Below are 24,250 nucleotides of genomic sequence, written 5' to 3' on the forward strand. Positions count from 1 at the left end.
CTAAATGGTGTCCCTCCTTCAGCCTTTGTACCTTTCAGTCTACTGGCAACACAGCAGCCAAAGTGATCTTTTTTAAGCAAAAGTCACTGCCAAATTTTTCAGCGTTTTTGTATGTTTGAAATTTTTCATCATAAAATTTGGAAAAAACAAAAGTCAGATTACATGACGCCTGTCAAAACCCTCCAATCCTGTACACTTCAGTCAGACGAAAATCTAAAGTCTTTACACTAACTAGGCCCTAAAATTAAGTTCCCTCTTACCTCTCTGACCTCATCTCTCATCGCTCCTTCCTTCCAGGCACACAGGCCTCCTTCCCGTTCCTTCCCATGCAGCCATGCTCCCTGCCCTCGGCCTCTGCACTGATCCCTCAACAGCCGGGGGGGTGCTCTTCCCCGGACTGTACAGCATTCACCCTCACCTTCTTTCAGGCTTTGCTGAAAGGTCACTTCCTCCACCAACCACTATCCTAACTCCTTCTCTATTTTACTTTTCTCACAACATTTAGCATCATCTTCTATACTATGAAGTTATCAGTTGGAAGGAGACAAGTTAAATCTACTCCAAGTGCAATTACCATGGGCTTCTACTTTGTTGTCAACCCAGTAGACATATGTTCTTCCTTAAGATGAAAACAGATGATTAAGCAAAACTAATGGCTTTTTGCATTGTCTCTAAAATGTTCCCTTCTTATGTGCAAATAAATGGTGATAAAATGCTGTTAATTCTGCATATCTTGTATCTATTTTCAGTGCTAAATTTTTTCCAAGACCTGCCTACCTTACTGCCCACTTATTAAATAAATTTTTAAAAATTTGATTCTGAAGGACAAAGAGCACAGAAATAGGAAATGAAGCAGTGGCAAGACTAAGATGCAAAGCCTACTTTATCCTTGGCATTTAAAACCACATTGCAATAAGAACCCAATAAGTGGAAATATCCTGGAAAAGGGTAGAAAGACAGAAGTGAAACAAAAACGTTTATTGCATTACTGCTATGCCATGGGCCTACTGAGTCTTCACATACGTTATCTCATTTAATCCTTACAGTAATAGCAGCCCTCACAAAACTCTCAGCCAATGTATAGATGAGGAAACTAAAGCTGAGACAGACTTAGGGCCCAGATCCAAACCCAGGCAGGGCTATCTGATGCCAAAACCTGTATGCTGTTTCTACAGAACCTTGCCTCCTGGAGGCATCAGGTCAGCAAGCTGGAGTTAAAAAAGATTGTAAGTGGGGCATTTATACTCCATCGCTAAATTCCTGGGATAACTCCTCAGTGGGTCTAACTTTCATGAACTCATTCATAGCTGGGTGCTAGCGACTCCCTTACCTGTGGACATAAAAAATGGGATGCGGAACTTTCCACTCAGCACGCGGGCCCGCAGGTTCTGCAGTGTGCTTCCATCAAACGGCAGGGCACCGCACACAAGCACATAGAGGACAACTCCAAGGCTCTGCATCCCAAACAGACAGGATGTACAATTAATCGCATCAGGGGAAACAAACACGACCACTGCAGTGTGTGTATGCAGATGATGGTGAGTCATGCATACGATTACGGAACAAACTTCTTCTTCTATCTTAGAACAGTTAACAATCTTCTTTGCTTCTAGGCATTAATTTAGGGTAACATCCAAATTTTTCTCAGTACTCATTCTCCAGGGATAAGGTAAATGGTCACAGTAGAAAGAATCTCTGTTCTTGGCAAGGGCCTCCAAGCTGACCCTTGGGGATGCAAAGGGGAAATTTGAAATCTGTGGCTCAGTCCACAAGGTAAGTATTGGAGAAAAGACTTTGCACAAGTAGGCAGGGTGCAGTGGCTCATCCCTATAATCCCAGCACTTTGGGAAGCCAAGGCGGGAGGATCACCTGAGGTCAGGAGTTTGAGACTAGCCTGGCCAACATGGTGAAACCCTGTCTCTACTAAAAACACAAAAATTAGCCAAGTGTGGTGGCATGTGCCTGTCATCCCAGCTACTTGGGAGGCTGAGGCAGGAGAATCACTTGAACCTGGGAGGTGGAGGTTGCAGTGAGCCAAGATCGTGCTGCTGTTCTCCAGCCTGGGTGACAGAGTGAGACTGTTTCCAAAAAAAAAAAAGACTTTGCACAGGAATTGGGACTTGAAAGAACAGGTGACCAGGATCTCAATTCATGTGCATGATTATGTATCCTTCAGCATGCGAACAGCTGTCATCAACCAAGGGTAGCTAATGCTGTGGGGTGTAACAGAAGGCAATTACTTACCCAGATGTCCACTTTAGGCCCATCATATTCTTTTCCTTCAAAGAGTTCAGGTGCAGCATAGGGAGGGCTGCCACACCAGGTCTTCAGCAGCTGCCCAGGAGTGAAGAGGTTACTGAAACCAAAATCTAGAAAGGCAAATGGACATAATTCATATTATTGTTAACCTTTTTATTGTAACAGAGCAAACACTAGTCTCTAGTTACTAAAGATTCCCAATCATTAAGTCTGAATATTAAATGCAAAAAGAGAACATTTAGAAACCACATAGCTAGACACTTAAAACAATAATAGTGAAACAAAGATACAGATGAGCTGAAATACAAAGACAAACATGATCAGTTTATGTCAGCAGAAATAGTACTGCTCCCTTTGTAAACCGAGGCAGAATAAAGCGAGTGGTACTTGTTCTTTTAAGAATGCAAATGGGGCCGGGTGCGGTGGCTCACGCCTGTAATCCCATCAGTTTGGGAGGCAGATCATGAGGTCAGGAGATCATCCTGACCAACATGGTGAAACCCCGTCTCTACTAAAATACAAAAAATTAGCCGGGCGTAGTGGTGTGCACCTGTAGTCCTAGCTCCTCGGGAGGCTGAGGCAGGGGAATTGCTTGAACTCAGGAGGTGGAGGTTGCAGTGAGCCGAGATGGTGCCACTGCACTCCAGCCTGGCGACAGAGTGAGACTGTCTCAAAATAAATAAATAAATAAATAAATAAATAAATAAATGCAAATGAAACTGGATGATGTTAAGATCACATTAGAATCAGGAAACACATGTAAGCCTACTCAGCTGGACCCAGAATTTTTATGTTATTTTTACTTCTTATGACAAACACATCTATGACCATTTAAAAATTAGAAAAAGTGGCCGGGCGCGGTGGCTCAAGCCTGTAATCCCAGCACTTTGGGAGGCCGAGACGGGCGGATCACGAGGTCAGGAGATCGAGACCATCCTGGCTAACACGGTGAAACCCCGTCTCTACTAAAAAATACAAAAAACCAGCCGGGCGAGGTGGCGGGCGCCTGTAGTCCCAGCTACTCGGGAGGCTGAGGCAGGATAATGGTCTACACCCGGGAGGCGGAGCTTGCAGTGAGCCGAGATCCGGCCACTGCACCCCAGCCTGGGCGACAGAGCAAGACTCTTGTCTCAAAAAAAAAAAAAAAAAAAAAAATTAGAAAAAGTGACATTATTATAATTAAGTAGTTTATTCAAAAGGAAGAATATGCAACTTATTTACAAACTGAAGCAAGAATGCTTACATTTTAACTTTCCTTGTGCTTCAATTTCCCTCCCTTCTTCTCTCTCTCTTCTACTGCTATAAGAGGCAGCAGATGGGAGGCAGCAGGGATGAGTCTTTGGGAGCTACAGTAAGACAATGAGCAAGGATGGCCGGCCAAAGGATTGAGGCTTTGGTGTAGAAATGCTTTTATGTATGTATGTATAACCACGTGACAGGCTAGAAATCCCTCACGCCCCAGGGACACCATGCTCCCTGCAATCCCAGCATCTGAAAATGTTAAGCACCCATCTACTCTCTGAAACTCGTCCCTCTTTCCTGGTTTTACTCCTGTTGACAACTCTCCTTTGGCTATTTGCTTTCCTTCTTTCTACCTTCTACAGAAGGTGTTTTTCAGCAGGCTCTGCTGATTTTAACTGCCTCTCCTTGCTCTATGTTTTCTCAGGGCTAACTCTTTTAATCTCACCACTTCTACCAGCATTTGTTTGGGGATAATTCCCCAAATTTATACGTCTGGCCCTGGTACCACCCTCTAAGTTCCTGGCATGAATCCCCAATACTTGCTTGGGAAGAAATACCTCAAACCCACCATTTTCCAAAGTCATACCTGCGCTTTCAGTGCTTCTACCCTCATTAGTGACATCACCATCTGTGTTACTAGAAACACTGGAGTCATCTTCAAGTCCTTTCTCCCTCTTGTTTCCCATTTCAAGCTGGTAATAAAACTCTTACTGCTTCAACTCCGTGTGTCTTGAATCCACCTCCTCTTTTCTATTTCCTCTTCTACCCCTGCAGTTCATACTCTTATCATCCCTAGGTTAGACTGATGCTACTGCTTACTTCCTGTCTATTTCATTTTCCCCTAAGCCATCCTTTCATAGCACAAAGTTACACAAACCAGATCCTGTTACCTCCTCGCTCAAAAACACAGGCTGGCTCCCTTCTGCTTACAGAACAGTCTTCATCTCAGCACCATCATTTAAGGTTCTTCACAACCCAGCTCCATCCCATCTTTCCTATTTATCCCTGGCCATGCTAGTCACTAGACTATTCACATCCTGTGTTTACGTGCCTTCCATATGCTATTTCCTCTCTGTGCCATGCCTTTTCCTTTCTTTTCCATCTTTAATGTATCACTCATTTTCAAGGCCCGGTCAAATATGATTTCCTGTATGAAGGCTTAACTGATTTAAACCAGAAAACACCATGTCAATGGCCTCCTCCTCTGTGCTACCACAGCCTTTTGTTTATGCCTCTACATCCCATTAGTGCTCTGCCATGTGTATATATTTTTTTTTTTTTTTTTTTTTTGAGATGGAGTTTCACTCTTGTTGCCCAGGCTAGAGTACAATGGCGTGATCTTGGCTCACTGCAACCTCCACCTCCCAGGTTCAAGCGATTCTCCTGCCTCAGCCTCCCAAGTAGCTGGGATTACAGGTATGTGCCACCATGCCTGGCTAATTTTTGTATTTTTAGTATAAACGGGGTTTCTCCATGTTGGTCAGGCTGGTCTCGAACTCCCAACCTCAGGTGATCCACCCACTTGGCCTCCCAAAGTGCTGGGATTACAAGTGTGAGCCACTGTGCCCGGCCTCTGCCTTATATTATACTTAATTGCATTGTGCGTTTATACCCTCCACTAATTAGTAAATGGAGGAGATATCGTTTTATTTATCCTAGTCACTACACAGTGGTTCTAATATATAGCAGAGACTCAAGAAAGCGTCACGAAATTAAACTGCAATAAAATCACTGGGCCAATCCTCTCGTCACCTCCTGACTACTGGAGACTTCTCAAACTGACAATGGCAGCTGGCCAGCAACGAGAGCCTCTGCCTCCTAGCTGTCCCTCCCAAGGTTCTAAAATTAACTTAATGATCATAAGGGGTGTGGCAGTCAGGACCACAAATAGAATCATTATAGCTTCTTCTATGAGAAGATGAATACTCTCATTCATTAATAGAAATAAATAATACTTCTTCTGTGAAGTCCTCCTGGATCCCCTACAAGAAATGTCCCCTATCTACTCTGTTTGTACTTTCCCTTTATTATTTGAATACATATATAATGTATTCTTCTAGCTCCTGAAAAACACTCTCTCTTGTAAAGATCCACCCTTTCTCTCTAGTTCCTTAAGGACACCTTATTCTTCTCTCTTTCACAGTATCTAACAGTGTTTAACACAGTGGGCACTTAATGTTGACTATGAATGAAACTGCATTTAACGCTCTACAACTAACCTACAACTTTTGAAACACTGTAACTTGGCCGGGCGCGGTGGCTCACGCCTGTAATCCCAGCACTTTGGGAGGCCGAGATGGGCGGATCACGAGGTCAGGAGATCGAGACCCATCCTGGCTAATACGGTGAAACCCTGTCTCTACTAAAAATACAAAAATTAGCCGGGCGCGGTGGCGGGCGCCTGTAGTCCCAGCCACACAGGAGGCTGAGGCAGGAGAATGGCGTGAACCCGGGAGGCGGAGCTTGCAGTGAGTGGAGATTGCGCCACCGCACTCCAGCCTGGGTGACAGAGCAAGACTCCGTCTCAAAAAAAAAAAAAAAAAAAAAAAAAAAAAAGAAACACTGTAACTTTCACTTACAAATTAAAGTCGCACACACTGGTCACTGTTAAGATTTTTTCTTAGCAGAGTGGCAACAGGTTGCTAAAAATCCCAGCAACTGAGATTCAGCAAAGTTGATGTCTCTGGGAATTATCCAGAAAGAAGCTCCTTAAGTTTGCAAAAATAAAAGATAGAAAAAAGATCCTTAGGTTTGCAAAAACCTTCACCAGGTCCTTTTCCATGATCAGCCTTCCTCTTCTCCACAGTGCAGAGGAGAAATGCGAGTATTTCTGTTCTGCCTGATGGATTCTGGCACTGGAATAACTGGATAACAAATTCTAGAAGAATCATGGAGTTTTTTGTTTGTGTTTTCAACGGAGCATGCAACAGGCTAAGCAATGAATTTAAACCAGTTGAGTTTAAATTTTCCTATAAGCAGATAACATGTACAGATTTCTCATTTTGAACCACTAATGTTTAGTAACCTTTCTGGCATTTTACTTTGCCAGGGAGGTGAAGGCACAAACCTCATAGCGTGAGCTTGTTATTTTATCTACAAAACAGGAAATTGTTACAAAGAAAACAATATCAAAGGGAACCAGTTTCAGCAATGTCTGCAGGCTTAGACTGTAATAGTTACAAGGATTTTATGAGAGAAATCAGTATATGAGAATGAATGATATATTAGGGCCAGACAACTAGAGAGGGCCACATCTGCAGAAGCACCTGCTTCCACTATGTTACATCCAAACAGCTGGCTTCTACAGCTAGACCCAACGACCAAACGCAAGATTTCTGTAAGATTCAACAACAACCAAATACTACTGGCTTGCTCTCATCTCCTATTATGAACCAAACAAAATCCTCTAGTCTCAGAAACCTGTCGAGAGGGCTCCTATAGTCATTCCAAGTATTGTTACTCCCAACTCTAAGGTGTACATTCAAGCAAAATCTTGCTATTCCCTGCCTACAAGACACCTTTTACCCCCCAATTATGGGCAGATTCCTTTAGTTACTGAGCCTGCGGTATCCTAATTCTTTCTTTAAGGTACCAAACCTAACAGGATCTGATCCACTTTCCTTTTTCAATATACATATTATTATAAATTGACGATTTCATTGAAAGCATATGGCTGTCTTCTCTTCCCTAGCAGTGGCTGTTTACTAGTATTTCACATTAATCTTCACTACTGCTAGGCATCTTGTAAGTTAAAATTCTGGCTAATTTGCTGCCCATTCAGCTATAACATAACTTATTTTCTGAACATTTAAATTATCCATGTGGGAAAGCCTCAAATTATTACCATGTACTAAATCTGGAAGTCATTTTGAAAATTCAGTGCCTTCCAATCAATACTTCTGGGACTGAATAACTGGGATGGGAGAATACCTCCTCTTCACTCTCTTAGTTGCTTACCTTTGGGGACATTTTGCTACACATTTTAAGAGGAATGGAAGGAAAAAATACAGTTAAAACAAACTAGTCTATTTTAGGTTTTGTTGATAGTTTAGCAATATACTAGGGGAATGCTGGGGTGTGTGGTAGGAAATGGAGGTGGGGAACAGATAGACATGGAATAGAATCACTAGGAGTTTTGCTGTTTTTAGTTATCTACATGTATAAACGACTGGAAAAAAACGGAAAGATCATCCAAGTTGGAGGAAAAAAATTCTCATAACAACAATTCAAGCAATGAGTAAAAAAGAATGAGGAAGAATTCTCACTGGCTTAAGTCAGAAATGCCAAAGAAAAAGGTAAAGGAAAACTTTTTTTTTGTTTTTTTTTTGAGATGGAGCCTTGCTCTGTTTCCCAGGCGGGAGTGCAGTGGCACAATCAGAGCTCACTGAAGCCTGTAACTCCTGGGCTCAAGCCATCTTCCTGCCTCAGCCTCCTAAATAGCTGGGACGATGGGCAAATACCACCATGCCTAGCTATTTAAAAAAAAAAAATTGTAGTGATGGGGGTCTTGCTATGTTGTCCAGGCTGGTCTCAAATTCCTGGGCTCAAGTGATCCTCCCGCCTAGGCCTTCCTAAGTGCCAGGATTACAAGCAACAGCCACTGCACCAAGCCAAGAAAAGCTTTAGAGCTTAAGTTTGATCTGAACTTGAACCTAGAAAACCATTTCTATTTAATAGGCTTGTTCATCTTATTTTGGCTCTGGAGCTGTTCTAATTCACAATGTCTTTCATTATTTACTAAAGCTTCTTATTCTTAATGTCTCTTTTATAAGTCTCTAAATAAGTTCCTCCATTTCCTTTACTCTATGTAACATGTATTTATGGAACCCTTCCAATGGGTATAGCAATGTGTTCGTTCTTCTAACAAACCAAAGGCATAAAAGATAGTTCTAGGGAAAGGCTCAAAGGAAGCAGAACTGGGTTGAATGGCCAGGATCTGGAGAGGCAATGAAGGAAGGTGGAAAGGGTGCTCTGAATGGCAGTCAGGAGGGAGCACGGCAAGGGCAGAACACTTAGAATTAACTTGCTAAGTTCAAGTGACAAGCAAGACACTGCCCTGGGTACAATAAAGGGTTTGTAGGGGCATATGGCAAGAAGCACAGTAGCATCAGGCCAGATAAAATACAGCTTCAAATGACAGAATGAAGACCTCGGACTTCGTCCTGTGAACCGTTACTATTTTTTCTTTCCTTCTTTTTTCCCCCACATTTAAAAATTTTATTAGACTTCAGATACAAAATGTGATTATGAATTTATTATAACCTTTGGCTCATGACACTCTCCATGCTCCACTCATTTACTGCTTTTATTTAAATTGTTTTTTCCCTACAGCCCTGAGATAAGGAATATGAAATATATTACTTCATATTCTTAATGTCTCTTTTATAAGTCTCTCATAAAATATTCTCTTATAAAATGTTCTTTCTTTTTTCTTTCTAATTTTTAAATTTTAAAATATAGAATAAAATAGAGACAGGGTCTTGCTATGTTGCCCAGGCTGGTCTCAAACTCCTGAGCTCAAATGATCCTCTCACCTGGGCCTCCCAAAGTGCTGGGATTGCAGGCATGAGCCACTGCACCTGGCCATAATGTATTTCTTGTATTTCATATTCCATACAATCCACCCATTTAAAGTGTAATGCTCAGTGGCTTTAAGTACAGTCACAGAATTGTGCAACCATTACCACAATCAATTTTAGAACATTTTCCACCATGTAAGGAAAAGACAGTGAAAAACCAAAGAAGAAATTTTAGAACATTTTCATCACCCCAAAAAGAAACCCTGTACTAATTAGGAGTTACTCCACAACACCCTTCAAGTCTCTCACCAATTGCCCAGCCCTAAGCTTTCTACTTTCTGTCTCTATGGACTTGTCTATCTTGAACATTTCACATAAATGGATTCATACAATATATAAGCTTTAGTGTTTGGCTTCTTTCGCTGAGCATAATGTTTTGGAGGTTCATCCATGTTGTTGCATGTGTCAGCACTTCAGTCTATTTTACTGCTGAATAACATCCACGGTATGGACATTCCACATTTCATGTATCCATTCATCGGCTGGTGAACATTCAGGTTGTTTCCATTTTGCAGTGACTACAAATAATACTGCTATGAACATTTATGTGAGTTTCTGTGTGGCCATATGGTTTCATTTCTCTTGGATACGTACCCGGGAGTGGAACTGCTGGGTCATATGGTAACTCTGTTTAACTTTTTAGGAAGGATCCAGACTGCTATCCAAAGTGGCTGTACCGTTATACATCCCTACCAGCAATATACAAGGATTCCAATTTCTCCACATCTTTGCCAACACTTATTGTCTTTATTATTATTACTTATTAAATTGTTAATTCAGCTATCCCAGTAGATGTGAAATGGTATCTTACTGTGGTTTTCATTTACATTTCCCTGATGGCCAATAAGGTTGGGCATCTTTTTGTGTGCTTTTCAGTCACTTGTATATCTGCTTTGGAGAAATGTCTATTAAAATCTTTTGCACAGTTTAAAATTGGGTTATCTTATTATTGAGTTGTGAGTGTTCCTTATACATTCTGTATACAAATCTCTTATTAGATATATGATTTGCAAATATTTTCTCCCATTCTGTGGATTTTCATTATCTTGATGATGTCCTTTGATGCACAAAAGTTTTAAATGTTGATGAGGTCCAATTTATCTATATTTCCTTTTGTCACTTACGCTTTTAGTGTGAATATAAAGGAACAGTAAAACACAGTTCTTTCTGAAGAGGTTTGAGAGCCACTCTTACAGGCAATAAAGAGTTGCCAGAACTTCTGGAGCAGGCAGGTGATGTGGTAAAATAAACTAGAAAGCAAGATTAGGTTAGGTGCGAGATGAATATTGAAGGCTGTGATCAGGTGAGATAGTGAAAATGAGAAAAACAATTCAAAAGAGGTTTTGAAAAGAGTGGACAGTACTTGATAACAAACAGAATACATGGGATGAGAAAGAAGTAGTAGAGAATATGGCCCTGAAGTGTCTGAGCTGATGACAGACTTAAGCAAAGCAGAAGTTGGGAAGTTTGGGAAGAAAAAAAATTACTTTTTCTTTATGTCCTGACTTTGAGAAGGTGATCAGAAATTTAAGTGAAGATATTCTGAGAAACTGAATTATAGTAATAAATGGATAAAATATTTTTGAAAAAAAAAGTCGAGAAAAGGGAAAGATGAGAATTAAAGCTTCGAAAACACTCAGAGGTACTTCCTATTCCCTAGGTGGAAGAATAGAAAGAGGATGCAGCAAAAAGGAGAGAGAAAGTGTGGTTAAAGGAAAAAAGTCAGGAAAATGTAACAAGGAAACTGAGAGAGGAGAAAAGCATTCCACAGAAGAAAAAGGTGGCTTACAGCATCCATATTCATCTCATTCAAGTGTTATGTAACTTTGATTGGAGGGAAAACAAATGATGACATAATTACTCCCGATGAGATATGGTATCATTTTCCCCTCAGAATTTTTGTTTATTTGTTTGTTGTAAAGACAGCCTAAGTCACACAAATGCACTACAAATATAATTCAGATCCATTCAGAGTTATCTAAAATGTCAAGCTGTGAATAAAATTAGGCATTTCTTACCAAGATTGATGACAACCAATAGATACAAATCCTAAGTTATATACAAATACATTCAGTGTACTTAGAAATGAAAGTCGTGGCCATGCAGGTGAGTGGCAAGAGCCCTGGAGCCCGGTATCCCGGGAAGACCTGGAACTGGACCGTCCTTGACTCATCTCTTCAGTGCAACACTTTTCCTATTTGTGCTGCACTGTGGAGTATTAAACAGATGTTTTTCAAAGGACTCTCTGTTGAGTGCTGTGCTAGAGCACCTTGTATTTATTACCTCATTGAGATGAGCATTATTTTTGTTTTATGCCTGAGATGTGAGGTTCAGAAGTTAAGTAACATTCCCAAGTACAAAGGTTAAAGAAAAGTTAGTACGAACCAGATCCAGCCTATAATGTCAGTTCTCAGTGCCCTCAAAGTCCAGGCCCACATTGTACTTTCAGCATCATGTATGTGTTTATGTTTAAGTTCATGTACATCCCATAATTGTTTTTATTGAAATTTGCAAATCTGCCAGGCAGTGTGGCTCACACCTGTAATCCCAGCACTTTGGGAGGCCAAGGTGGGCGATCACCTGAGGTCAGGAGTTCAAGACCAGCCTGGCCAACTTGGCAAAACCCTGTCTCTACTAAAAATACAAAAATTAGCCAGGTGTGGTGGTTGGCACCTGAAATCCCAGCTACTCGGGAGGCTGAGGCAGGAGAATCGCTTGAACCCAGGAGGCAGAGGGTTGCGCCAGAGCCAAAATTGCACCACTGCACTCTAGTCCGGGTGACAAGAGCAAAACATGGTCTCAAAAAAAACAAAAAAACAAAAATCTTGCAAACGCCTTAGTTATTACAGTTTACTGTTTTTCATTTTATTACTGACTGCCACCCTTTGCTCTGCTTATGTTAATTCCCAAAGACACGTAATGCTTCAGGAATACTGCGTCAAGTTTCTTTTAAAAACACGCATGGAAAAGAATGGCAGACACTGTATATCAATGGGAAAAGGATAAATTTCTCAGTAAGTGGCACAGGAACAATTGGTTATTCATATGGAAAACAATTACATAGGCTGCCTACCTCACACTCTATCCCAAATTAATTCCAGGTGGATTATAGCCCTAATGTGAAAGGTAAAACTATGAAGTTTTTATTAAAACACAAAAAAGGAGAGATCTTTATGGCCTCAGGGGATGGAAGAATTTCTCAAACAAGAAACAAAAAGTGCTAATCATAAAGAGAAAAGTGGTAAACTTGGTTACATTAAAATTATGCCAAAATTTATACACACGTTAAAGAGAATGAAGTGAGAAACCACAAAGTGAGGGAGGATATTTGTAACATATAAAATAAAGGACTCGGCTGGGCGTGGTGGCTTACTCCTGTAATCCCAGCATTTTGGGAGGCCAAGACAGAAGGACTGCTTGAGCTCAGCAGTTTAAGACCAGCCTGGGCAAATATACGGAGACCTCATATCTACAAAAACTAAACATAAATTAGCCAGGCATAGTGGTGTATGCCTGGGGTCCCAGCTACTCGGGAGGCTGAGGCAAGAGGATTCCTTGAGTCTGGGAAGTCGAGACTGCTGTGAGCTGTGATCATGCCACTGCACTGCAGCCTGGGTGACACAGTGAGACCCTATCTCAAAAACCAACCAACCAACCAATCAATCATTTAAAAAAACAAAAAAAAAACAACAAAGGACTTGTATCCAGACTACCAAAAAGAAGGAAACTCCTATAAATCAACAAGACCAATAGAAAATCCAGTAGAAAAATGAGCAAAAGAATATTGACAATTGACAAAAAACGGCCAAGAGACACAAAGAAGCTCAATCTCATTATTAAAGAGAAACAATAAAAAATTAAAACCACAACAAGATAATCATTACACAGTTGCCAGACGGGCAAAAATTTAAAAGTAGATAATAATAAGCACTGGAGAGGACATGGAGCAAGTGGAACTCTCACACCTCCTGGAAACAGTTCAGCATTACCAAATAAAAACTAAAAACACAAACCATAGGACCCAGCAATTTCACTTCTCAGTTTATACTCTTAAATGTTTTAGAATACACATTAATGTTTAAGAGTATACCAGGATAAATGTTTAGGAATGTTCGTTGCAGCTGTTAGTAAGTGCCCCAAACTGAAAGCAATAGGGGCTTTTGCTTTTAAAATAGCTATTAATAGGTACAATGGAAAAATAACTTGTGGTATATTCATATCATGGAATACTATGTAGAAATAAAACTGAATAAATCACAGCTATACAAACAACATGGATAAATCTCACAGACTGTTGGATGAAACAGACAAAAAATAATATAATCAATACAATTCTATTCATGTATCATTCAAAACAAGCAAAACTGTATTGTTTAAGGATGGACCCACTACACATTATATTCAATACAAATAGCATCACTTGGAGCAAAACTCTTGTGTAATGCATTACATCAGTGGCAAAACTATTAAAAGAAAAAAAAATCTATAAGGTAGAGCACATAAGTGATTAACACAAAAGTAAAAAAAAAAAATTTTTTTCTCCTGGGGGAAGGATATGGTTGTGATGAGGCGTACAGTCTGGGCTGATGAAATTTTCTAGTTTTTTGACCTGAGTGCCAATTACTACACAGGTGTTTGCTTCTAGTGATTCCCTAAAGTGTATACAGATGTTTAAAGAAAATTTGTGTATATAGATAATATTTCATAATAAATTAAAGATAAAAGAATAGCTCCCTTTCCTCCTCCACTGCTATTTCTTGCCACTTGGAACCACTGCTCTGGGATCTAAGCTCCACAATCATTAGGGCTTTTGAGGGCAGAGATTTTCTCACCACTGATTTCCTAGGGCCTAGCACAGTGCTGAGAGGAAGAGAAAGCACTCAATAAATATCTTGCAAACAACTTACTGATTAACCAAGAACAGAGAGGGTAGGAGAAAGGGAAGAAAAGAGAGATACAGTTTGAAATAGGAAATGAATGTATCAGAACTCAAGAGTGTAGGAACTGGGAACTACTTGGTAAGACAGAGATCTCAACTGAAGTTTTTGTTGAAAATAGTGATCTTCATATATGAAGAAAAACTGTAATCTAGGAAGAATATATACAATGATGACGTTTCTAGTTATCATTAAATATAATTTTAAAGGAGTAGTAAATATTTTAGTGATAGGTATAATCATTAATGCTAAAATGGCAATTAGGTATGAGCAATATGCTTATTAGTCACATGATTGAAAATATTAGTATTACTCCCACACTAATAACTATTTCTCAGTAACACATATTAGTAAGAGACAAAACTAGTATACATTACATATAGTTAATTTAAAAATTCATTTTTGTCTATAATATCACTTGCTTCCTTAGTTCAAACAAGAGCTGTTAACAAAGAACACTAAAAAAAATTTGGTTTTCCTTCTTTTCCTTCAATATGTCCAACCTAAGGAAATTAGCAAAGGAAAAATCACAGCCAGAAAACAAGAAAAAAAAAGCCTAGATAATATTTTTTAAAACCTGTATAACTGAAAGTTGACATAGTTTTAGTAATCTTTCAGATAATCTTAACTCTCCCCTCACTTTTCTTAAGAACCTATTTTTTTTTCTGATTATAATCTTTAAGTTATTCAAATCCCAAAGGCAAGTAGCCAGTAAACACACAGTGCCTCATCATCTCTCCAAAACCCCAGGCACTTTGTATTTGGTAACTGTCTTCCTTTTTTTTTTTTTTGTCTCTTGTCTCGCTCTATCTCCCAGGCTGGAGTGTAGTGGCGCGATCTTGGCTCACAGCAAGCTCCGCCTCCCTAGTAGCCGGGACTATAGGCACCCGCTACCACGCTAATTTTTTGCATTTTTAGTAGAGACGGGGTTTCACCGTGTTAGCCAGGATGGTCTCGATCTCCTGACCTCGTGATCCGCCCGCCTCGGCCTCCCAAAGTGCTGGGATTACAGGCATGAGCCACCGCGCCCGGCAGTAACTATCTTCTTTCACCATTCCAGAGCTAATATCTCTCTAAGGAACACTGAAGTGCTGTACTGCTCCAGCTCAAGTCAGCCTGGGAAAGAGAAAGGGACAATGCCTGGGATCATTCCCGCTGGCTGGATTCCAGAGGACACAAAGTAAACTAGACTACCATAAGCTGAAATTTAGTTCACATGGCTCAAGATGAAGAGTGCTAGCAGGCCAAACACTGGGGAAATATAAAGGAAAAAAAACCCCAGAAGAATGACAACTTCAATAAAAGTGAAAAACAAGAACAAAACAAAACATTAAAAACACAGAAACTTAAGGCAAAGAAACGATTCCGTGTATGTTCAAAAGGTTAAGTAAATACACTTTATAGTTTTAGAATGCAGTAATAAATGCCAAAGAAAAAGTGAGGATCGTGCTAATACCAAGAATTGGTGAGATCATAAAACAATATGGGGCCCAGTGCAGTGACGCACACCTATAGTTCCAGCTACTTGGAAGCTGAGGCCAGAGGATCCCTGGAGCCCGGGAGTTCAAGGTGCAGGGAACCATGATCACACCACTGCACACCAGCCTGGGTGACAGAGTGAGACCCTGTCTTTTAAAACAAAACAAAACAAAAACAATATGGGGTAGATCAGGTAAATTATGGTACAGCTACTTGGTGTGCACTCATTAAAAATGATTAGGCCAGGTGCGGTGACTCATGCCTATAATCCCAGCACTTTGGGAGGCCAAGGCAGGTGGATCACCTGAGGTCAGGAGTTAGAGACCAGCCTGGTCAACATGGTGAAACACCATCTCTACTAAAAATACAAAATTAGCTGGGTGTGGTGGCACATGCCTGTAGTCCCAGCTATTTGGGAGGCTGAGACAGGAGAATTGCTTGAATCCGGGAGGTGGAGGCTGCAGTGACCCGAGACGGTGGCACTGCACTCCAGCCTGGGCAAGACAGAGCAAGACTCTGTCTCAAAAAAAAAAAAAAAAGATGACTATATGGAGCAACATGGGAAATATAAACTTGTATATACACTGATTATAAGTATGAAAAACATGCATAGTAAAAAGACAAAAGGAAATGCCTTCAAAATGTTAACAATGGTTTCAGAGGTGGGATTGCAGCTTGAATATGCAAAAAGGTTTTGTTGCTGTTTAAATTTTCTGTAGTATGCTTACATTATTCTATAACTAAAATTTTTATTTTAAGTATAAAGACTTTAAGACATCATCTTGAACAATAAGAACAAAAACACTGAACAGTTAGTTTTACATAATTCTCAGGTACTGATGTCGATAAAATACTTGATATCCCTCACTGCTTATTTACTGGCAATGGGAAAGACATATGACCTACAGATTCAACATTCAAATGATGAATATTCTAAAGAGTTACGGAAGAACAGGAAGAAACAGAAGAAGCTGGTTAAGATGGATACGCACAGCTACACAACAGAAGCCACATGAGTGGAGCGAAGTTGGTCTCTTCATGTGGCCATGGTCATTTATTTCTCCACTCACAAGTGGCTCTCAATATAATTTGTTAAGTTGCTTTCCAACCCCCAGCACCCTGGTTGGTTAGCATTTGTCCGCAGGCTGAAATGGCAACTTAAATCCCTTTCTCTTAATACAGAGCAGGAGACTTTAACTCGAACCATATGACTGTCTTCTAGGATGGCTTAAATACCAGAGCTTACTATTACTTTTGAGACTTGGAATTCTTTGTTGAAGGTGAGATCAGGAGCCTGGGGATATATAAGGTAGTGATAACTGATATCCCTAAAGATAAGTATATCATCAACTGGATATGTGTATGTGGTAAGGGAAAAGAGCAAAACGGGTGGCATTAATTTATAAATCAGGGCAACTGCAACAGGAAATTTTCTTATTTGGTCTACCTCTTTAGAGCAATGAACTTGACTACTTCTTTGGTTAACCAAAGAACAATCCAAAGCAGATGTAAACAGATTAAGCACAACTTCCCAGCCAGTACTAGTGTTCTCAGTGTCTCCTAAGGCAATACAGTACAGCTTTGAGTGACAGCCAACCCTGCCTTCCAAGGGTAACTTGTGCTTCACTTCCCTGCCGTATAAGCAAACAGCTTGGAAGCGGGGAGCAGAGGGAAAAAGTGAAGTGGGAAGATATTTACTTATCCTAAATGAACAACCTCACCAAAAATCACTGTGACAAGATCCTTCATATTTTCAAAGCTAAAAGCTTCTGAGGATTCACAATCCCAATACTGCATTTGCAATTAGAGACAAAGATGAAGACAGAAATAACTAGATCCTTGATTAATTTCCAATTATTAGAAATTTCTAATAATTATAAATGCTGTTGCTAGAAATGACTCAAAGAACCAAAGATCGAGACTGGTGTAGAACAGCATATAAATAGGATTTAGAATGTTCTGTTGACTATTAAAATGGAACATGACGCTAATAAGGAACTAAATCTGTTTTTCCTATATAATGTCACTGGCCAAAACATGTGACCTAAAGGATTTATTTGAAATTGAACAAAACAAGAGTCAAGTGTGTGAATCTCAGAATTGTGGTAGTGATGAAGGATGGTTTCAAAGTTCTCAGAAGTCACAATATTAGTTCACTCTTAAAAACAGATCTTGGGAAGTCCTCAGTATTTAGTAATCACTTCAACCCCTGGCTGAACTTCCTCACTAGGAGCTAATAGAGAAGTAATGCCAAAAACTCCCGACTCACAGCCTTAGCATATACACACACGAGAAAATTCCTTCAAGGAAAAAAAAAATCAAGTAATCATCTTATTTGGGGGGAGATTTGGACCAGCATTAGATTGGCGTTTCCAGTGAGTGACTTATGTTTTTTTTTTTTTTTTTTGAGACGGAGTCTCGCTCTTTCACCCAGGCTGGAGCGCAGTGACTTGATCTCGGCTCACTGCAAGCTCCGCCTCCCAGATTCACGACATTCTCCTGCCTCAGCCTCCCAAGTAGCTGGGACTACAGGCGCACACCACCACGCCTGGCTAATTTTTTGTATTTTTAGTAGAGACAGGGTTTCACCGTGTTAGCCAGGATAGTCTCGATCTCCTGACCTTGTGATCCGCCTGTCTCGGCCTCCCAAAGTGCTGGGATTACAGATGTGAGCCACCGCGCCCGGCCAGACTTATGTATTTTTATCCCAAAACACCTTAGCAGGTAGGAGAGCTGAACTTAGCTATTTTAAATGAGGTAATAAACCAATCTTCTCCATTCTATTTATTCTAGAGAGCAACATCCAACCCTTCTCACACAAATCTCCAAACACCTCCTCAATATAGAATCTTTGCATCAAACTTAGTACTGACTAGATGTATAAAGGAAAGGATTATGAGACACTTTCTACAACACATGCAAACAGTACTCATTGGAATTCTTAAAAACATTAATGAGTATATCATAGTCATGATTTTAAAGAATATCAATAAGAACAATAAAAGCCTAATCATTTAATCAGGTAAGTTTCTAATAATGACAGGTGAGCATGGTATACAAAATTTTAGTGTGCCTTTTACAGAACATGATGAATCAGTGTCCCCTTAAATTCTCTTGAATCACTTGAACCCAGGAGGCAGAGCTTGCAGTGGGCAGAGATCAGGCCACTGCACTCCAGCCTGGGTGACACAGTGAGACTCTGTCTCAAACAAACAAACAAAAACAAAAACAAAAACAAAAAAAAAAACATTTTCCAAATTAAAAACTAAGACATATGGTCTGATAAGCAGAAGCCTACTTTTAGAGAAAAGAAGATAGGATTGTCACTTAAGAAGCTCTAAGGTGTTACCTAGAAATTAAGAGTAGGAAACAAAATACTATCTTAGATCAAAGCTAACAAAAAAACAAAAACAAAAACAAAACCTCAGATGAAAGCTGACATCTGAAAAGTAACGCAGCTGAAAGGTAATGTAAAAATATGATAATGGGAACAAAGTACTCCCCTCCTCTTTTTTTTTTGAGATATAGTCTCACTCTGTCACCCAGGCTGGAGTGCAGTGCCACCATCTCGGGTCACTGCAGCCTCCATCTCCTGGGTTCAAGCAATTCTCCTGTTTCAGCCTCCCAAGTAGCTGGGACTATAGGCATGTGTGATCATACCCGGCTGATTTTTGTATTTTTAGTAGAGACAAGATTTCACCATATTGGCCAGGCTGGTCTCAAACTCCTGACCTCAGGTGATCTGCCCACCTGGGCCTCCCAAAGTACTGGGATTACAAGTATCAGCCACCACGCCTGGCCTCCCTCCTCAATTTTTTGATGGACCACAAATGTATTCTCAGTACAAGGTGAACAAGACAGATATGGTCCCTGCCCTCATGTAGCAGATTAGTCCACTGGGGGAGACACACATGAAACCAGCACACATGTAACTATATAATTATAACCAATGGATGAGTTTTAAGGAAAAGTTCCAGAGAGGCAATTGGTATATTCTAGAGAAATGGGGCTTTCCTGAAGAAGATTCTATCAACAGTTCAGAGACTCTCTCAATCTGATCAAGAAAACCATGTTACACTTGGATTAGAATGTAAAGAAATCAGTATAGTTACCTTTTATTTTCCAACTTTTCTGACTGACGAACTCCTTTCAAAGGAATGTATTATCTTAAAAACCTCCCAGGAAAGAAATTTTAAAAATAATGTTGTCATTTTTGTATGATTTATGATACAGAAGTGACTTTAGCTAAAAGACATTTTATTTTACATCAGTACATTAAAAATTAATTTGAAAGTTCACTATGAATTTTAAGACAAATTCATATTATCCCACCATACAAGTGACCACACTATTTATTTTAATTATGCAAGAAAAAGTATTTATTTAAAATTGATATATCATGTTTAGTAGGAAGCCATATATATGTGTGTGTGTGTATTTTTTTTTTTTTTTTTGATGGGGCGGGGGGTGTGGGCGGTGGGATAGAGACGGGGTCTTATTATGTTGCCCAGACTGGTCTCAAGGGATCTTCCAGCCTTGGCCTCCCAAAGTGCTGGGATTACAGGCATGACCCACTGTATCTGGCTCTGGAAGTCACAAATATACTGAGATTATAATACACAAAATAGATGAATACTTTTCATGACCTAGGATTTGGAAGACTTACATGTTTGAACCTAAAAACCAGACTTGATTATATGAATTATTTTCATGCTTTGTTTTTAAATAATGAAACGGATTAACAAATATTGGGTTATTACTTATTAGCACTTATTTGTAAATAATACACTATGAATGTAGATAGCCTTTATTCAAATCAAACTGGATATAACATATATAGAGAGATATAGATACAGATATGTGTGTAAAAAATGTGTATACATGTGGTATATCATATTTTGTGTGTATGTATGTAATGTAACATTTTAAAACTTTGTTTTTTCAGGCCCTAGAAATACCATTTGATGTGCTGTATAAGAATTATGGCCAAATGAAGACAATTCATGAATTTGGTGAAGGTTGTCTTGAGGCATTATAGAATTATCATTTTTATCCTCATCAGTTTGAATTTCAACATTAGTGTTCTTTATGCTTTATATAATCTAGTGATCATAACAGATGTAAACTTAATAAAATACAATGAAAAACTGCACCCTGGTCAAAGCTATTATGATAACCAACTACTTGAACAATAAATGGAATGACCGAGTCATAAGCATGCTCATTAGCATCCTGCCAGCAGGTAGACTCAATTTATGCTCAGAGGCTCTCAAACTATTCCTTTAAGAAGGGTGGAAAGACCTAAGTAATTATTTCATGTATTAACGTCTAAAAAATAGAAGAGTCATTATCACTTTGTATGACATGAATCTCTTGGAATATTGAGAATCTCTGAGGATTCAGAAATCACTGGCTGGGAAAAGATCCTGTATACTACTTGAGGTGGTAAATTAAGGATGGTCTGTGTATAGTCTCCGCAAAGATGAGCCAAAGACCACACAAATCAGGATATTTTAAGAAGATTAGATGAAATACCTATGCTTACCACTAGCAAACTGACTTTCTGATGCTAAGAAAACGGATACAGATATTATATTCCCTCTCTTATGATTTTAAGAGAACTGATAAGGTATATTTCAGAACTCATAAATGACAACCAGATTCTGATAATAATGGGGACTTTTACTAATATTCTGCCACCTTGCAAAGGCTTGCCTAAAAAGTCAGCCTCACTCTTTTTGACATCGCTTTAATTTTAAATTTCTATAATATCACATTAAAAGAATGTTTTAGATCAGGCACAGTGGCTCATGCCTGTAATCCTAGCACTTTGGGAGGCCGCGGCAGGAAGATCGCTTGAGCTTAGGAGTTCAAGACCAAACTGGGCGACAGAGCGAGACCTCATCTATACACAAAAAGTAAACATTTTTATTGGTTTTTTTTTTTTTTTTTGAGAGACAGGGTCTCGCTCTGTCACCTAGGCTAGAGAGCAGTGGTGCAAATCAAAGCTTACTGCAGCTTCAACCTCTGGGGCTCAAGCAACCCTTCGATCTCAGCCTCCTGAGTAGCTGGGACTACAGGTGCGTGCTACCATGCCTGGCTTCCAACACACTTTACACAACACAATAAAGACTCCCTCAGAATCAGAGTGAAGGAGCACTCTGAGTGATCTGTTAGTCCCTTCCCAACATCAACTTGCATTTGAAGAGCTTACGATCCTCATGAGGAAACATGATCTTGGGCAGACTTACATAAAAGTTCTTAGAGTTCCTATAAGAACTCTAAGTTTCTATAACTTTTCTATAGTTCTTCTATAGCAGATATAGTTTCTATATCCACTAATAAAAGTAAAACACTACTCTAAATGGATAGAATATCAATGTTCTTCTAAAACATCTTAAACTAAAAACTACAGGTAAGAGGCCGGGCATAGTCACTCATGCTTGTAATCCCAACACTTAGGGAGGCGGGGTAAGAAGATCCCTTGAGCTCAAAAATTCAGGACCAGCCTGAGCAGCAAAACAAAATCCCATCTCTACAAAAAATTTAAAAATTAGCCAGGCATGGTAGCAAACACCTGTAGTCCCAGCTACTTGGGAGGCTGAGGTGGGAGAATCCCCTGAGCCCATGAGTTCAAGGTTACAGTGAGCTATGATTGCACCATTGCACTCCAGTCTGGGTGACAGGGAGGGACAGAGGGATCGAAGGGAGGAAGAGAGGGAAGGAGGGAGGGAAGGAAGAGAAAGAGAGAGAGAGGAAAGAGGGAAAGACAGAGAGAGAGGAAGAAAAGAAAAAAGAAAAGAAAGGGGGGGAGAGGAGAGGAGAAGAGAAGAGAGGAGAGGAGGGAAGGAGGGAAGGAAGGAAAGAAGAAAAGAGAGAGAAAGAAATGAAAGGAAAGGAAAGGAAAGAAAGGAAGGAAGGAAGGAAGAAAGAAAGAGAGAGAAAGAAAGAGAAAGAAAACAGAGAGGGAGAAGGAGGGGGGGAAGGAAGAAGGAAGGAGAGAAAGAAAAAGAAAAGAAAGAAAAAGGAAGGAAGGAAGGGAGAGGGAGAGGAGAGGGAGGGGAGGGAGGGAGGAAGGAAGGAAGGAGAGGAAGGGAAGGAAGGAGAGAGAAAAGCGAGAGAAAGAAAAGAAAGAAAAAGAAAGAAAGAGAGAGAAAGAAAAAGAGAAAAGAAAAAAAGAAAGAAAATAGAGAAGGAGAAGAAGGAGGGAGGGAGGGAGGGAGGGAAGGAAGGAAGGAAAGAAGGAAGGAAGGAAGGAAGGAAAAGGAGAAAGGAAAGGAAAGGAAACAAACTATAGGTTAAGTGCACACCTAATTTCCTTAAACCATACCTTGCTTGCTAGAGATTTTTCAAAGCTGTCATTTTCTGCAGCTTCAATAAAATGCCGATAAACTTATTTTTCTGTGTTCTAGATATTAAACAGATTAAGATGAAACTTTGGCTTTTAATCATCACTGCTCACGTTTTATTTATATTTTCAGTTTCATTTTAATGGGCAAGTTACAATAATTGTGTATATTTACAGGGTACATCGTACACGTTATGATATATGTATACACTGCGGAATATCACTTCACATACTTATGGATCCACACTTTATTCAATGCTATGCCCAACACAGTCTCAGAGACAAACAGCAGTCTGAAATTTCCAGATGCTGTGGTAGGTCAGAAGCACATGCCATCCACCCTCTTACACTCCGCTCAACTCCCTCTCCCTGTAGAGGGAGGAGGCAAGCTTTCGGGCTCAGGCTTCTCCCACACTTTTTTTCCACCCCCCACCCCCTACAAGGCCTCAAAGCAAAAGCTTCCATTTCTTTTCTGCCCTTTGCTTCTCTCCCCTTTTCTATTCTCAACTTCTCAATCCCCCTTTTTCTAATTATCCCCAAAATAAGTGACATGCAATTAATAGATAATGGCATGAAAATCCTTGAGGCTGAGGAAAAGTAATAGAGAAGTCACTTCACACAAGCTAGAAGTATGAGTAAGAGGAATCTATGGTTGAGCATCAAATTCTTGATTCTCAGCTCATCAGGCTGGCCTCTGTTTACACAGCCTCAGGTGTCACACTTCGGTGTTTCAAGAGTTACATGAAACCATAGGCTACATAGAGTGCACCCTCCCGTAACATCAACGTTTCTTCTGTGTTAAACTAAGTTAATAATCTTAATATTTAAAAATATAGATATGACATTAAGTAGAATATAAATTTGTAAAGTTCTAGTCTCAGGAATAGGATTCAAGAGAGATAGTATTTCAAATTTCATTTTCCCAAGGGTCAACATGAAGGAAGGTTATTTAGCAGCTTCTTGGTAATAGTCATACGCCATTTCAGGGCGAGAACACAGGTCTAGCTGTTAACATTCCTACATTCTATTATGACCTGAATTCAGGACAAACACAAAGGCCTCTATGGTCTTAATTTATTGGACGTGTCAACCTGTGAGGTGCAATGAATGACAGCCTAAAAAAAGGGCGTTAGAATCATGAAATAAAATTTAGATGGACATAATGAATACTGCATAACTACTTCCTGTGACCAGTCAGAGACACTGTCAATCATCACACTGTGGAAGGGTACTCAAAAATCCAAGGTTTCCAACCTTTCTTTTCTATATGATGGTACCTCAGTATAGTCATACTAAGGGTAAAAGGTCAATTGAGTTAGGAAATGTTTTAATTTCTCTCTAAAAAAAATAAAATGATCTAGCTCTCACTGCATTAAGGTCAAAATTTTCCATAGTACCTTAAATCC

The 24,250-nt window shown here is 39.8% G+C and overlaps 1 protein-coding gene across 5 annotated transcripts in view; it reads right to left on the bottom strand.

Annotated features, from left to right (window-relative positions):
* Positions 1-24,250, bottom strand: part of SIK3 (SIK family kinase 3) — a 258,789-nt gene that overhangs the window by 53,183 nt on the left and 181,356 nt on the right. For all 5 annotated transcript variants that reach the window (XM_025355478.1, XM_025355477.1, XM_025355474.1 and 2 more), the window contains 2 exons: positions 2,245-2,369; positions 1,331-1,454 (listed from right to left, as the gene is read on the bottom strand). In XM_025355478.1, the coding sequence (XP_025211263.1) occupies positions 1,331-1,454; positions 2,245-2,369 (249 nt within the window). The remainder of the gene's footprint in view (positions 1-1,330; positions 1,455-2,244; positions 2,370-24,250) is intronic.

This window comes from Theropithecus gelada, chromosome 14, assembly GCF_003255815.1.
Source record: "Theropithecus gelada isolate Dixy chromosome 14, Tgel_1.0, whole genome shotgun sequence".
Taxonomy (NCBI): domain Eukaryota; kingdom Metazoa; phylum Chordata; class Mammalia; order Primates; family Cercopithecidae; genus Theropithecus; species Theropithecus gelada.